The sequence below is a fragment of the Myxine glutinosa genome, chromosome 5 (assembly GCF_964187855.1).
Source record: "Myxine glutinosa chromosome 5, kmMyxGlut1.1, whole genome shotgun sequence".
Lineage (NCBI taxonomy): Eukaryota > Metazoa > Chordata > Myxini > Myxiniformes > Myxinidae > Myxine > Myxine glutinosa.
The window spans coordinates 132,540,277-132,555,121 of record NC_136265.1 but is presented as its reverse complement, the minus strand read 5'-3'; the positions used below and the strand labels follow the sequence as shown (position 1 = coordinate 132,555,121).

The 14,845-nt window shown below is 45.6% G+C and overlaps 1 protein-coding gene across 1 annotated transcript; it reads right to left on the bottom strand.

The window, feature by feature from the left end:
• Window positions 1-7,497: 7,497 nt before the first annotated feature.
• Window positions 7,498-13,999, bottom strand: LOC137428073 (adenosine receptor A1). Its single transcript, XM_068118010.2, has 3 exons — window positions 13,229-13,999; window positions 12,079-12,693; window positions 7,498-8,090 (listed from the first exon to the last, which is right to left on the bottom strand). Exons 1-3 carry the CDS (start codon window positions 13,745-13,747, stop codon window positions 7,803-7,805), a joined length of 1,422 nt encoding a protein of 473 aa, XP_067974111.2. The 5' UTR covers window positions 13,748-13,999; the 3' UTR covers window positions 7,498-7,802.
• Between the last annotated feature and the right edge of the window lie 846 nt (window positions 14,000-14,845).

Here is a 14,845-nt window from a genome sequence, read left to right as displayed (position 1 = left end):
GGAAGTGCTATACAGTATTTGTTTGTCAAGCGATTATGAAGCCGAACGGCGGCCATATTGGGACATCCAGAATTTGACGCGACTCCATTGAAACAAGTTCCTGAAGTCATTACCGTGCGCTCGCGAAGCGAAATTCAGGGTTAAGTATTCGCGTACGACGTCGTACGTTACGTACGTGCATGTCTGCATTTTAAAAATTCCTTTTCTCGGCAACAGTTGGTCCGATTGACATGAAATTTTCACCATAGGAGGGTCTCCTCCTGTATAATATTTTAGTGAATATTATGACCACAGGTTACGTGGTACGGGCGCCATCTTGGAAAAAACTTTGCACCTCTATATCTCAAAAACCGCTGCACAGAAATAATTGAGACAGGTCTCATTGCAAAGAACTCTCCATGCAGAATAATGTGAATGATGACGTCATAGGTTCCGCCGTTATGGGTGGTGTGGTGTGGAGGGGTGGGGGGAGGAGGAAGCTTCACAGGGCCAAGGTAAGGCTTTGGGGGGAAGAGAGGGTAAGGTGAGTGGGGGAAGGTTTGAAAGAATGGGACAAGGTTTGAGTGTGTTGGGTGTGGGGGAGGTTTGAGTGTGTGGGGTGCAGGACAAGACAAGGTTTGAGTGTGTGGGGTGTGGGGTAATATCGAGTGTGTGGTGTGTGGGGAAGTGTGGGAGGTACAGGGAAAACATTGAAAGGGTTGGGTGAGGAGAGATGCAGAAAGGAGAGACATGAAGCTTGGATGGGGAGTGGGGTGGATGCTTTTCCTGATGCCATATTCTCAACTTTGACAGACAAAGATAAAGATCATGGGATGGGAAATTTGAACGGTTGTTATATGCATGGATAAACTCTGCGCAGTATTATGGGGGTGAGGAGTGGTGGGAATGGAGTGAGGTTTGTGGACAAGGTGCAGATGAGCAGACAAATACCTCAGAAAAAGAATCCTTTGGAGGAAGAATTAAGGACGACTTTGGAGGAAGAAGGGAAGTGGCCGTATGCTAAATTCAAAGTGTTACATCTGGCACAAGCCGAACACTGCACTTCATCCAGTTAACATCATCTCTATTGTCAAGCATGGTGGTGGTAGCATCATGTTATGGGGCTGATTTTCATCAGCAGGGACTGGAAAGCTTGTCAGGATAGAAGGGACAATGGATGGTGCAAAGTACAGGAAATTCATTGATGAAAACCTGCTTGAGTCAGCCATTAATCTGAAACTTGTGTTACATATTTATGTGAATGTATGTGAATTACCATTCAGGTCTTTGCTTATCAATGTGTAGTAGATTAAGGGTTGTTGTGGTTGGAGGGTCAGGAGCCCTTCTGAAAAAGAGACCGGAAACGGAAGAGAAAAAGACACGAGGAAGAAAAGCGACGAGGTTTCTTCTTCCTCGCCCCGCTCCGACGAAAGGTGGGATCGACCTTGCGCCGCGTGGAAAAGCGGCGTTCCCAAGCCCGTCTGGCGAGAGGAGTTACCGGGACGTGTACCTACCCGGTGGAGACGTCAAGTTGCCGTGGGGCCGTGCACCGACCCCGCGTCTGGCACCGTTCGCGGCACCGTCTACAAAGACGCGTACGGGTCGCACGTTGGGGCCTAACACGCGTTGCAAGCGGCGTGGGGCTTTTGCTTGCTTTACCGTACCCGCTTCGCGTGGCCACGAGGGGGCTGCAGCCGTGGTTCCTGGTACGATACCTGCCCGGTGGAAACACGTCCACCCGGGGTTCGTTCAACCGCCCGAGTGCGGCGACGCCGACCATCATCTTGGTCAGGAGGGGCCCAGAGACATTGTGAGGGACAGAGACCAAAAGGGGGTCGTGAGTACAAAAGGGGACACACATATATAAGATGGCCATCTTACTCATCTAGGGAATTGATTGTGGATTGTGAATTGTTGATGGTTGTTTGTTGTTGATTGCTCGGGGAAAATATCCTTGATTGTAGCATTGAAATTGTATGGTATCATTACCCTTGAAATATATCATTGAAACTCAGTTTTCTCTTGGGGGGAATTCATATGGATTGCGTGGCGAAAGCGCATATGTGATAGAACTTTCTGGCGAAGTTCCTCTCACGGTCCGGGGGTCACCGAGACCAGGTAGTCACCGAGGGGACCACGTAACAGAATTGGGGGCTCGTCCAAATTACGATTTGCGGATTCGCAATTGGGTCTACGTCCGGGATCTAAAATTGTATAAAATAATAAAATAATATTTTTATTAATTAAAATTTATTAATTAAGTATTAATTGGTAAATTTTTGGGGAAATTGGGGGTAAAGTATTGGGGGAAGGTTAACAGGTGTTAACGATAGGCACCATGGCGTTTGTGGCACAGAACTTTGCGGTAACCCCGAGTGAGGCACAGTTCCGAGCGTTACTAAAGTCGGACCTCTTGAAATTGGCCAAACATTTTAACTTGGAGGTCCGAACTAATTTGAGGAAGGCAGAGTTGCAGGCCACGGTGATACAATCTATGGTGGGATTAGGAACATGGGACGAGTTATCCTGGGAGTGGCTACCCGAAGAACCAGAAGACGTTGAGCTCCGGAAACTGGAGTTGCAATTACGGAGCCAGGAACGGATCAAAGAAGAAGAAAGGAAAGTGGAAAAGGAAAGAGCAGAAGAAGAAAGGAAAGCAGTAAAGGAAAGAGCAGAAGAAGAAAGGAAAGCAGAAAAGGAAAGAAAAGAAGAAGAAAGGAAAGCAGAAAAGGAAAGAGCAGAAGAAGAAAGGAAAGCAGAAGAGAGGAGAGAAGAGAAACAAGCAGAGGAAAGGAGAGTGGAACGAGAACTCCAGGAAAGGTTAGAAGGGAGAAAAGCAGAGGAGAGGAGAGCTGCAAGGGACCTCGAAGCAGAGGAGAGAAAAGCGGAAAGGGAATTAAAGGAACGTGACATGGAGCTTCAGCAGGAAATTAAATTCAAGGAGCTGGAGTTAATGAGAGAACGGGGAGAGGTACCACCCTTGCTGACGGGGTCGACACCTAACCAGAAAACCTGGGATGTGGGCAGACATGTGAGGCTGGTTCCACCGTTCAGTGAAAAGGAAGTCGCGAAATTTTTTCCACACTTTGAGAAAGTGGCTCGACAATTAAACTGGCCGGAGGAGGCCTGGACCATACTAGTGCAAAGTGTGCTGGTGGGAAAAGCTCAAGAGATTTATTCGGCGCTACCAATGGACCAATGTGCAGATTATGAGGTACTGAAGAAACACATCCTCAAAGCCTATGAGTTGGTTCCGGAAGCTTACAGGCAAAAATTCAGGAATGCCAGGAAGAGGGAGAGTGAGACCCATGTGGAATTTGCCAGAGTGAAAGAAAACATGTTTGATCGGTGGTGTGAGTCAAAAGGAGTCGGGAAAGACTTCGAAACATTGCGTGACTTGATCCTGGTGGAGGAATTTCAGCAGTGTGTCCACGAGGACATCAAAGTGTACCTGCAGGAAAAGAAAGTACCAAAGTTGTGGGACGCAGCCACCACCATGGCAGATGATTATGCCTTAACCCACCGAATAGGGGTCCACGAACCTAACTCCTCGCCTAGATCTCCGCAGGGGAGGTGGGGAACAGCAGGTGCGGAGAACGACAATACATGGCGGCGGCCTCGAGAGGATTATGGGGACAACGCGGATACCCCACCTGTTCGAAATCAGAGGGATGCGGGCCCAAGACAAACTTATATTTCGGGGGGCCCGAGGCAGACCACGAGTTTTTCCTCCGGGCCTACTTGCGCTTTTTGCAAGAAACCTGGACACTTGATGTCCAGTTGTTACCGCATGAAAAGGGAAGATCCAGAGCGGAGTCCGACTATTACGACTCCAAATGCAATGGCCATTGTGAGAAATCGCCATCAAAAGGGTTACCAACCATTTATTTCAGAGGGGTTTGTGTCACTGGATGGAGCCTCGACTAACCGGAGACCGGTTAGGATATTGAGGGACACAGGAGCACATCAATCTTTAATGCTTGAAGGCATTTTGCCATGGTCCGAGGAGACGGCAACGGGGGATAGTGTTCGTTTACAGGGGATCGGGGGCGGTGTTAGTGCTCCACTTCATGTCATCCATTTGGAGTCCGATTTGGTGTCAGGACCGGTCACCGTCGGTTTACAAGCCACACTTCCTGTAGAGGGTGTATCTGTGGTTATCGGGAATGATTTGGCCGGGGGTCAAGTTTATGGTAACCTGAGGGTTGGTAAAGAGCCCAGCAGGGAAAATAACACCACACCAGCTCGGGATGGCGACAAAAGTACCAAGTTATTTGTAGGGGGACTGAACTTCAAAACAGAGGAAGAAGTTCTGACCTCTGTCTTCAACAGATATGGGCCGCTGGTGGAAGTGCGGTTGGTAAGAGACAGGGAAACGCAACAGTCAAGAGGGTTCGGCTTTGTCACGTTTGCAAGCACAAAAGACGCCAGAGAGGCAGAGAAGAATTGGAATGGCAAGGATTTGGAGGGTCGGACCATAACAGTAGGGAAGGCATTTCGTAGGCGTCGAGAGGTCTACAGGAGAGTACAACTGGGCGGTAGTTTTGGTGGTGGCCGCAATCAATATTATTATGGAGGCTCCCTGAGTTACGGCAGCTCCCGAAGGAAGGATTGTCAAAGTAGTGGCCGAGAAGGAGACCGCTATTCATGGGACTACAGCGACAAGCGGTCCCACCATAATTATTAGGGAAGTTCTGAGAAGTTGAAGCACTGAATGCGGCGGAGCCGCCGAGCCAAGATTCCTACACGGATTAACCGTGAACGCCGTTCCTAAAGGCGTCCATGTAGTGAACTTTCATGCACGGACTAACCGTGAACTCCACGTTCCTCAAGGCGCCCATGTAGAGAACTTTCCTGCACGGACTAACCGTGAACTCCACGTTCCTAAAGGCATCCATGTAGTGAATACTCGGCTTGGCCTCCCGGAAAAAGTGCTATCGAGTTGCTTAACTTTGGATCTTTGATCAACCCCTTAACCTTCATTCACAAGAAACTGACAGTCAAAGTCAGAGGGTCATGAGATGGAGTTTGGCTTGGCAGGAGTCCAACGGGAAATTGAACATGTAAAGGGCAGGGACAATGTCGTTGCTGACGCTTTGTCCAGAGTGAGTTAATCTGGGGGGGGGTTGAGTTATCTGGTTTGTTTATCCAAATTGGCCGGCAAAGAAAGTTTTCGCTGGGTTCAAACTTTCTTTCTTGAAGGGGGGGAGTGTTACATATTTATGTGAATGTATGTGAATTACCATTCAGGTCTTTGCTTATCAATGTGTAGTAGATTAAGGGTTGTTGTGGTTGGAGGGTCAGGAGCCCTTCTGAAAAAGAGACCGGAAACGGAAGAGAAAAAGACACGAGGAAGAAAAGCGACGAGGTTTCTTCTTCCTCGCCCCGCTCCGACGAAAGGTGGGATCGACCTTGCGCCGCGTGGAAAAGCGGCGTTCCCAAGCCCGTCTGGCGAGAGGAGTTACCGGGACGTGTACCTACCCGGTGGAGACGTCAAGTTGCCGTGGGGCCGTGCACCGACCCCGCGTCTGGCACCGTTCACGGCACCGTCTACAAAGACGCGTACGGGTCGCACGTTGGGGCCTAACACGCGTTGCAAGCGGCGTGGGGCTTTTGCTTGCTTTACCGTACCCGCTTCGCGTGGCCACGAGGGGGCTGCAGCCGTGGTTCCTGGTACGATACCTGCCTGGTGGAAACACGTCCACCCGGGGTTCGTTCAACCGCCCGAGTGCGGCGACGCCGACCATCATCTTGGTCAGGAGGGGCCCAGAGACATTGTGAGGGACAGAGACCAAAAGGGGGTCGTGAGTACAAAAGGGGACACACATATATAAGATGGCCATCTTACTCATCTAGGGAATTGATTGTGGATTGTGAATTGTTGATGGTTGTTTGTTGTTGATTGCTCGGGGAAAATATCCTTGATTGTAGCATTGAAATTGTATGGTATCATTACCCTTGAAATATATCATTGAAACTCAGTTTTCTCTTGGGGGGAATTCATATGGATTGCGTGGCGAAAGCGCATATGTGATAGAACTTTCTGGCGAAGTTCCTCTCACGGTCCGGGGGTCACCGAGACCAGGTAGTCACCGAGGGGACCACGTAACACTTGGTACGAGATTCACATTTCAGCAGGACAATGATCCGAAGCACAAATATAAACCCACACTGGAGTGGTGAATAATAAGAAAATAAATGTTCTTGAGTGGTCCAGTCAAAGTCCTGACGAACCCAATTGAACATTTGTGGCGAGATTTGATTTGAATTGAAGGGAAGTGGCCGTGTGCTGTGTGCAGGAAGGGTGTCGGAGTGAACTCCATTCAATGTACAATGTGTGCAGAGTGGGTTCATCAAAAATGTTGTGGTCTGAGAAGGTCATTAACCAGTGTGGCAGCTACATTCAAGTGTAAGGTGTGCACAGAGGGAGCTGCAGATGGAGGAAATGTTGAGTTGGATCTTGGAGACGGCATGAAGCTGGAAGGTGTGAAAACATTTTGCTACCTCAGAGACATGCTGAATGGAGAAGGTGGATCAGACACGGCAATGGTTGCTAGAGTGAGATGTGCATGTAAGAAGTTTTGGGAACTGAGTGGCATGCTGATGAGGAGGGGAGTGTCGTTGAAGCTGAAGGGAAAGGTGTATGCTGCATGTGTGAGAAGTGTTATGATTTATGGGAGCGAGACATGGGTAATGAACGTAGAGCAGCAACGAAGGCTGGAAAGGGTGGAAATGCGAATGGTTCGGTGGATGTGTGGAGTATCGTTGAGAGAGAGGAAGACAAATGATGAATTGCGAAAGATGATGGGAATAGAGCCTGTGATTGATGCTGTGAAGAGAAACCGTTTGAGATGGTTTGGTCATGTGTTGAGGAAGGATGAAAGTGACTGGTTGAGAAGAGTGATGGAAATAAATGTGGAAGGAAGTAGAGGACGGAGAAGACCGAGAAAGACTTGGCTAAAGATGGTGGAAGAAGAAATGCGGGCAAGGGGCTTAACAAGGGGAGATGCAGAAAATAGGGCAAGATGGAGAAGTATGTCATGGGGACCGCAAGGCTAACCCCCGCTCTAGCAGGGAAAATGGCCTTAAAATGCCTGTTGTCGTTGTTGTTGTTGTTGTCGTCCATCGACGATTCCCATCAAACTTGGCAGATGTAGAGCAATTTTTGCATGAAGAATGGACAAAGATTTCACCATCTCACTGTGTGAAGCTGGTAGAGACCTACCCAAGAAGACTCGTAGCAGTCATCACTGCAAAAGATGCTTCCACAAAGTATTGACCAAAGGGACCAAATACTTTTTCAACCAGTGAATTTTGATTTGTACCGTACATGTTTTTTGCAGGTATTCCTGACATGTAACCACCTTCAACTACAACAGTGTTTAGTTTGATCTGTTCAGTTATGAACAAAAAAGTTAATTTGGAAAAATTGTTTCATTTCGAAATTATTGGTCGGAGGTGAAAACTTTTGCAGGCCACTGTGTCGACACTGCATATGAAACACAAATTCAAACACGATGTTTGCATAATATATTTATTCAAATGTTGCATAAACATGACTTTTGCATTTCTCATGTTAAGTCAGAGGGAGCTCAACATCCATGATGTACATTTCCTGTTTTAACCACGAATGTACATGTACGAAGATATAGTTTGCAAGTCTGTAAAGCCGTTACATGCTTTCGGGAGCACCTGAAGGTGACTTCTTCATTTACAAATCTCCAAAATTGTGGAGCTTTGAGACAACACCGGTCTATCTGTATCCTGCAGACAGTCCTACATAACCACAGGACATCATGGTGCTCACACAGCATGTGGAAACGTTACATGACCTCGGCTACACCACCTCGACACAGAATGATGTTCAAGAAGGCTCGTCTGAAGGAGCGCATGCGGAGGGAGTAAAAGATGGGATTCACGGCCGAGTTGATGTGGGAGAGGATGATGGAGGCAGATACGAGTGCAAATGGCACGTGGCAGGAGGAACAGTGCAGAAAGATGACGTTTATGATGTGCAGCGGAAGCCAGCAGAGACAAAAGAGAAATAATACGAGGAACAAGGAGGTTGCAGTCTTTACCTCCTTCTTTGTGAGGTCCTGCGCACGATGCTCCTGTGCACGGGTACGTCATGGAAGATACATTTCGATTTCCGTTTTCACAGAGGGTGTAACTATTACAAAGTTGTGTACAACATCGTACAATGCCATAAGACAGGCCGACCATTTCCGACACACGTGCACCCATATTCCATCAATGCCAAATCCAAACTATTTTGTTTCACAAAAACCTGTGCACGCTCTAACGATTGGTAACATCTTATCAGAAATCGAATAAACAGGTTATTTAATAATCCTGCATACTTCCTTACTCGCCTAAAGACATGCAAGCAATACTGCAGCACTCACGCACCTCCACCTGATCTAGCACACATCGCAAACTCATGACAAACCACACCTGGCTCACAAATTACCAGCACGTGACCTTACACATCGACCCTCCAGGTAGCCAAGGCATAAGGGCGACAGCACGTCCACAAGTATCCCTAAATGAGCGCAATGTTTCTTACACACGATCTGCTCATGTCAGGATCAAAGTGTTATTGTTGAATGTTTTTTGATTATTTTGTGGATATTGGACATCATTTAGCCAGGTGTATTCCCATTATAGATGAGGAATTTTATCGATTTCTTGAATAATCCAAATGCTCCCAACAACAAAACATAGGGGCAATACCTCTGGGCGCTCACCTGGTAGAATGAAGCAGTATACTACACTGACTAAAGGTATTTTAAACCGTATCATGGCATTTTTAACCAATTTCAATGGTTGCTAGAAGACAGGGCAGTAAAACTTTGGTACATCATGGGTAGTGAAGGTTGTGGTCAAGTTTCATCGAAATATTGTGTGTAGTTTCTGAGAAAAAAGCAAATTCCTATTTTGGGGGATCAAACCTGGATCCACTTTGACCCCTGATAGACCCCCTTAGACCCCGATTTTTTTTAACGCCGTGAACAAACTTTAATCACAACACAACAAATAACATTTGTGCCAAATTTGGTCGCAATCCCATCAGCGGTTTCGGAGAAGAAGTTTCAAGTGTTTACGGACGGACGGACAACACACCAACGCATAAGCTCCCCTGGACTTCATTCCAGGTGAGCTAAAAATGATGTATATTTGAGTGATTAATTTTCTGAATGAATCTAATACTCTGTGTACAGTAATTCACAATTTGCCTTCCAGGAGAAACTTAGCACCACTGATGCTTTATTAACACTAGTGGGGTCACCCGTGGGAATCCCACGGGCATGGAAGTGTATCGTTGCGATTGGTGCAGCCGTTTTTGTGGTACCCGGGACAATAACGTTAGGTGGGAGTCCAAACCTGAAAATGCTGGAGACCAAACCTGAAAATGCTGGAGACCAAACCTGAAAATGCTGGAGACCAAACCTGAAAATGCTGGAGACCAAACCTGAAAATGCTGGAGACCAAACCTGAAAATGCTGGAGACCAAACCTGAAAATGCTGGAGACCAAACCTGACATTGGAAAAACAATATAGCCTATTTTACTCCAGGGTGTCCCATGATTACCCACCCAAAATATTGTTGCGATCGGTTCAGCCGTTTTTCCGGTACCTTCGAACGGACGGACAGATGAACGGACGGACAGACAGACAGACGGACATTTGGTGAATTATAGTAAGATTCATTGATAGGTTGTAAATGCCATTATAATTCCCACATAGTCAGTTTTTTCCTTGACTTCTCCGAGGCATTTAATACCATCGACCATAACATTATTTTGCCTAAATTAATTATCACACTTTGGAATTAGAGGAAAGGCTTTCGAGTGATTTGAGAATTACTTTACAAAATAGAAAGCAGTTTGACGTTTTAAATAATTATGAATCAAGCCACAAACTGGTCACGTGTGGTGTCCCGCAGGCCCATATTAGGGTCTCTGTTATTCATCATCTTACTATAATTCACCAAATGTCTGTCCGTCTGTCTGTCTGTCTGTCCGTCCGTTCCCAGGTACCACAAAAACGGCTGAACCGATCACAACGAAATTTTGGGTGGGTAATCCTGGGACCCCCTGGAGTAAAATAGGCCATATTGTTTCCCAAATTTCTAATTTTCCAATTTTTCCCAAACACGATGGAATAATATTTACCGATATGAACAGTGATGTGGCTTTTATTGAAATTGTACAAATAGTTTAGATTTTGATGACTTGCGTGTGATATGATTTAACGGATGTTTATATAAATCGTTTAAAATTAAAAAAAACCCTTCAATTTCTGATATTTTGCCTTTTTATTTGGGCCTCCTAATTGAAGCCCCGCCCATAGGGGCGGGTACCATTGCTAGTTTTAATAAATCCTCCAATGTGTTGTCTTTAATTTTGTTTAACGACGATTCAAATCTCTTCTTTTCTCATCCAGATCCACACATTCTCATGGAAACAATGTTCAACTGGAATATGTTTTTCATTGGATAATGGCTCATAAGCTCTCATTGATTTAAAATAAAACCAAATCCATGGTTTTCAGGAATACTATTTCCATGCTTCCGGGACCCATTTCTATTAACCAAATAGGTCTATATAAAGTAGAGAACACCACATGCATTGGTGTTTTAATTGATGGTAATTTGTTATGTACAATGCATGTAAATATTTTTTGCAAGAATATTTCTCGAAGTGCAAAAAAAAAAAAAACTATAATTTTTATTGGACCCCAATTTTGGAATTAATTAGACTTGAATCTTAAGTCGAGTTCCTGCTTCGATACATTTAAACATAAGTTCAAATTATTATTGTTGAATAGGTATATAGTGGACTCGTAAATATTTACCTGCGCCACCAAAGGTGGATGGAGGTTGTTTTCACTCCTGTCTGTTTTTTTTCTTTGTGAACAAGATATCTCAAAAAATTGCAGACGGATTCCGACGAAATTTGGCAGAGATGTAGCGTATGTGACAACGACGAAATGATTAGATTTTGGTGAAGATCCGGATTCGGCTAGTAGAATTTTGTAAGTGATTCTTCACCATTGGGTGACAGGCCTAAAAATGATATATAGCAGGATATCTCAAAGAGTTATGGACGGATTTCTACGAAACTTGGTGGACAGGTTGTGTGTGTGACAAGGACGAAGCTATTCGATTTTGGTGAAGATCTGAAAATGGATTCGGCTACAATAATTATTTAATTTTGAAGTGATTCTTCACCATTGAGAGATTTCTGATATTTTGCCTTTTTATTTGGGCCTCCCAATTGAAGCCCCGCCCATAGGGGCGGGTACCATTGCTAGTTTTAATAAATCCTCCAATGTGTTGTCTTTAATTTTGTGTGTGAAAATTCCACACAAAAGAGATCGTGTGAAAAGTGATATATAACATGATATTTTAAAAAGTTGTGGATGATCTGGTTAGGTGACAAGAACAAGCCGATTAGATTTTGGTTCAGGTCCGAATCCATATCCGGCCTACCAGTAGATACAAAACAAAAACTGCTCAGCCTGGTGGAGGTTTGTGCTCCACCGAGTGCCGTTCTAGTTTATTCTGTTTGTGAGTGTTTGAAGTTGGTTAAATTTAAGATAACGGTGTAATAATTTCTGTTGGTATTTGTTGGACTCTCATTCTCCCCTTATACTTCTCCTACATTCTAATTCTATCTTTCCAAATAAGTGTATGTAACTAACAGGGGTCTACACTACAAGCCTTCATTTTACATAGACTCCTCCGCACTCATTCATACCATTATATACAGTACTCATTTGTCAATCTACTCATTTGGTTGCTTCATGATTTTTGTCGACTGTTTGTTTTGTTCTTCTTGAGAATGGTTGTATTTTTTGAATTGTGGGGGAAAAAAAAACAAAAAAAAAAACTTGAAACATCCATCCATACCAGGTGATACCGATTGCAAACCCAGATCGAGTTAGACTATTGATGATTTTATTATTTAGTTATTAACGATTATTTTATTTATGTTCAATGCTACTTTAACTCCTTGCCATAATTATGGCACCTGACGAAGAATGTTACAAAGAGATTGGGGAAGTCAATGGGTTTCGATACAATAGAGTCCTCACCTTGGTCTTAGAAGTTCCTTCTGTAGCGATCCTCCTCAGTTGGCGCCGCACCGCAAAGAAGATGTGCGTGTATATGAAGAACATGAAGAGTAGAGGAGGAAGGAAACAGCCAAAGAAAATGAAATTTACATTGTAGCTCATGTCGACCACATCGACGAAGAAGCAGTCGCCGTTATCTGGAGGAGGTAAATGCCAGCCCATTGTTGGCACAAGTCCGATAACGATAGAAAAAATCCACACGATGAGGATGGTGATGAGGGCATTGCGATGGGTCATCAACTCCTGCACGCAACACGGTGAACTCGCAGGTAAACCACAAGCACCCATTGCAGACGCATACATCATGAGGTGTTCGGAAAGTACTCGGAACGAGACACTGAATTCTTCTTTTTCAATACACAAGTATCGACCACAACAACGAGCAGGGAAACTTTTGATTTTTTTTGTTACTGATACGATACTTCTTGTACGGCCACAGCTATTGCCACGTTCTTGTGCGGTTGTCTGGGGGAAGTTTTTTGGCCCAAGTATTTCCATCAACCAACTGATCGGATGTTTGACCAAGAACTTACAGCAGGAGTTAATAATTTGGTCATGGTGCCGGCGATACCTCGTCTACTTGTAGCATCTTTAACGTCCACCAACTAATGCTAAGAAGAGGGGATACCCATTTTAACGGCCATCCAAGGGACAGCACACACATTGATGAATCACCCTGCTTGTGAAACATGAGCCTGGTGTTGGCTTAGCGGTTAGGGTGCCGGCTTGGGATCCTAGGATCCCGGTCGATCGCTGAATTAACGCCAGGGTGGTTCACTCAGCCTGTCATCCTTCCGAGGTCGGCAAAGTGAGGATCAGTTCACTGGTAATTCCCTGTGTGTCGCAAGAGGCGACTAACAGGGTTGGTGGCAGGAAGGACATCCGGCCGTAAAACTTGCTTAAAAAGGGGACCATGGTGCCCCCAAAAAGGCCAATCCCTGCTCTGCGGGGGAAAATGGCCTCTAATGGTTCCTGCTTGTGAAACACCAGAATAACAGTTCATAGCTGGGTCGCGATTCGGACCCAGGCTATGCAGCTTCAAGGAGAGCGCGAGTACCCCTCGGCCATCCTGCCAGCCCTAGTTTGAGAAACGCCAATGATTCTTTTATTGTTTCAGAGGTCCCTTGTATGTGCAATCACTGACGACAGTACAGAAGTAAAATAAAATAAACACCTGATAGCGTAACGGCCTGAAGATGGCCAGGTATCTTTCGACGGCCACCGCAAGGAGACTGAGGACCGAACTCTCGGTGAACACTACGATCGAAGAGAGCATGAGAACACATAGATGGAAATTATGTCTCGGCAAACCGAAATCCTCGAGGATGGCCGAAGGAATGACCACGACGCCAACGCAAATATCCGCCACGGCCAGGGAAACGATGAAGTAATTGGTCACCGTGCGCAAGTGCCTGGTCCTCATCACGGCAACGCAGACAAGACCATTTCCAACAACGGACAGGACACTGATAACGACTTCTGCAATGGTGTACGGAACGTTCAAAGTCATCTCATGAGGATAAGGTGACATGCTTTCACATTTCACATAAGCTGAAAAAAAGGGGAATCGCTTGAGAGCAATTCCAATATCCAGTGGATGAAGCTTTTTATGAAGGTAATCGTGCAGCATGACCGCATAATCAGACGAAATGGCTGTAATGTGCTGCGGTCCGTTAATTGCACCTTGACATGGGGCAGTCTTAGCGGATTAACCTCAAACCACAAATTGCACAAGGACCATTCGGTACCAGGGGAAAGGTCTAAGCGGTTACGGATTTAAATTACCTAAAGTGCAAGAAATGTCTCTTCAATCTCTTCAATTTCTCACACTCTCACTGTGTCTCCCGAAAGGACCGTCCGGCAAACCCTCCTGTCTACTTTCTTAACGACCATCTTGAAGAAATTCAGTTACTCAAACTTTTGGGCTTCTCTATCAGCCATGATCTTTCTTGCGCAAACCACATTACTACGTTGGCCTCCAAAGCCAGTCATCAACTGGACATCCTCTGTCATACAATGTCCTTCCATGGCACACCTGAACTTTTATCCACTCCCAAGGCCTTTGTCCACAGTTGTGTGGAGTAATACTCTTCCCCCTGGGCTGGTGCCCTTGCCTCACACCTTGCTCAGCTTGACATCGTGGAGAAGAAGGCCTTCAAGATCATTGGAACATCCCGCGATTAAGCTGTCTATGGGCCTTTAACTCTCCCATCCAGGTCGGTGGTCTCTCCATCTTCTACTGACTACTTTCTGGTCTTGCACCCTTTGCAAGAGCAGAAAATATGTGGTAGAAGAAGACCAGATCTTTCCGTGCTCCCCCACACCCTGTCCCCCCAGATTTCTGCAGAGCTCGCACGGTCCACCAGCAACCCCCTTCTGGCAAAACTACCTAAATCCAGAATCGCTGCTCACTTCCACTCATTTGTTCCTCATTTTTCTACCTGTGGAACCAACTTCCACATTCTTCATTTTCATTCTTCTCTTTTCTCCAAGTCTTCTTCCCATTCTTCCCCTCTTCAATCTCATTCAAGACAGCTGTTCACCATCATCTCAGATCATCCCCAATCCACAACCATGTTCTTTTCTACACACATCAACCTCCCTCCCTCACCCCCAAGCCTAGCTCTTTCCAAGTTTCTAATTTTACCTTCATGAGAGTTTGCAGCTGTATCCATCTTTACCCTGCGCTCACGAAGCGAAAAGTAGGGTTAGGCATTCGGTTAAGTAC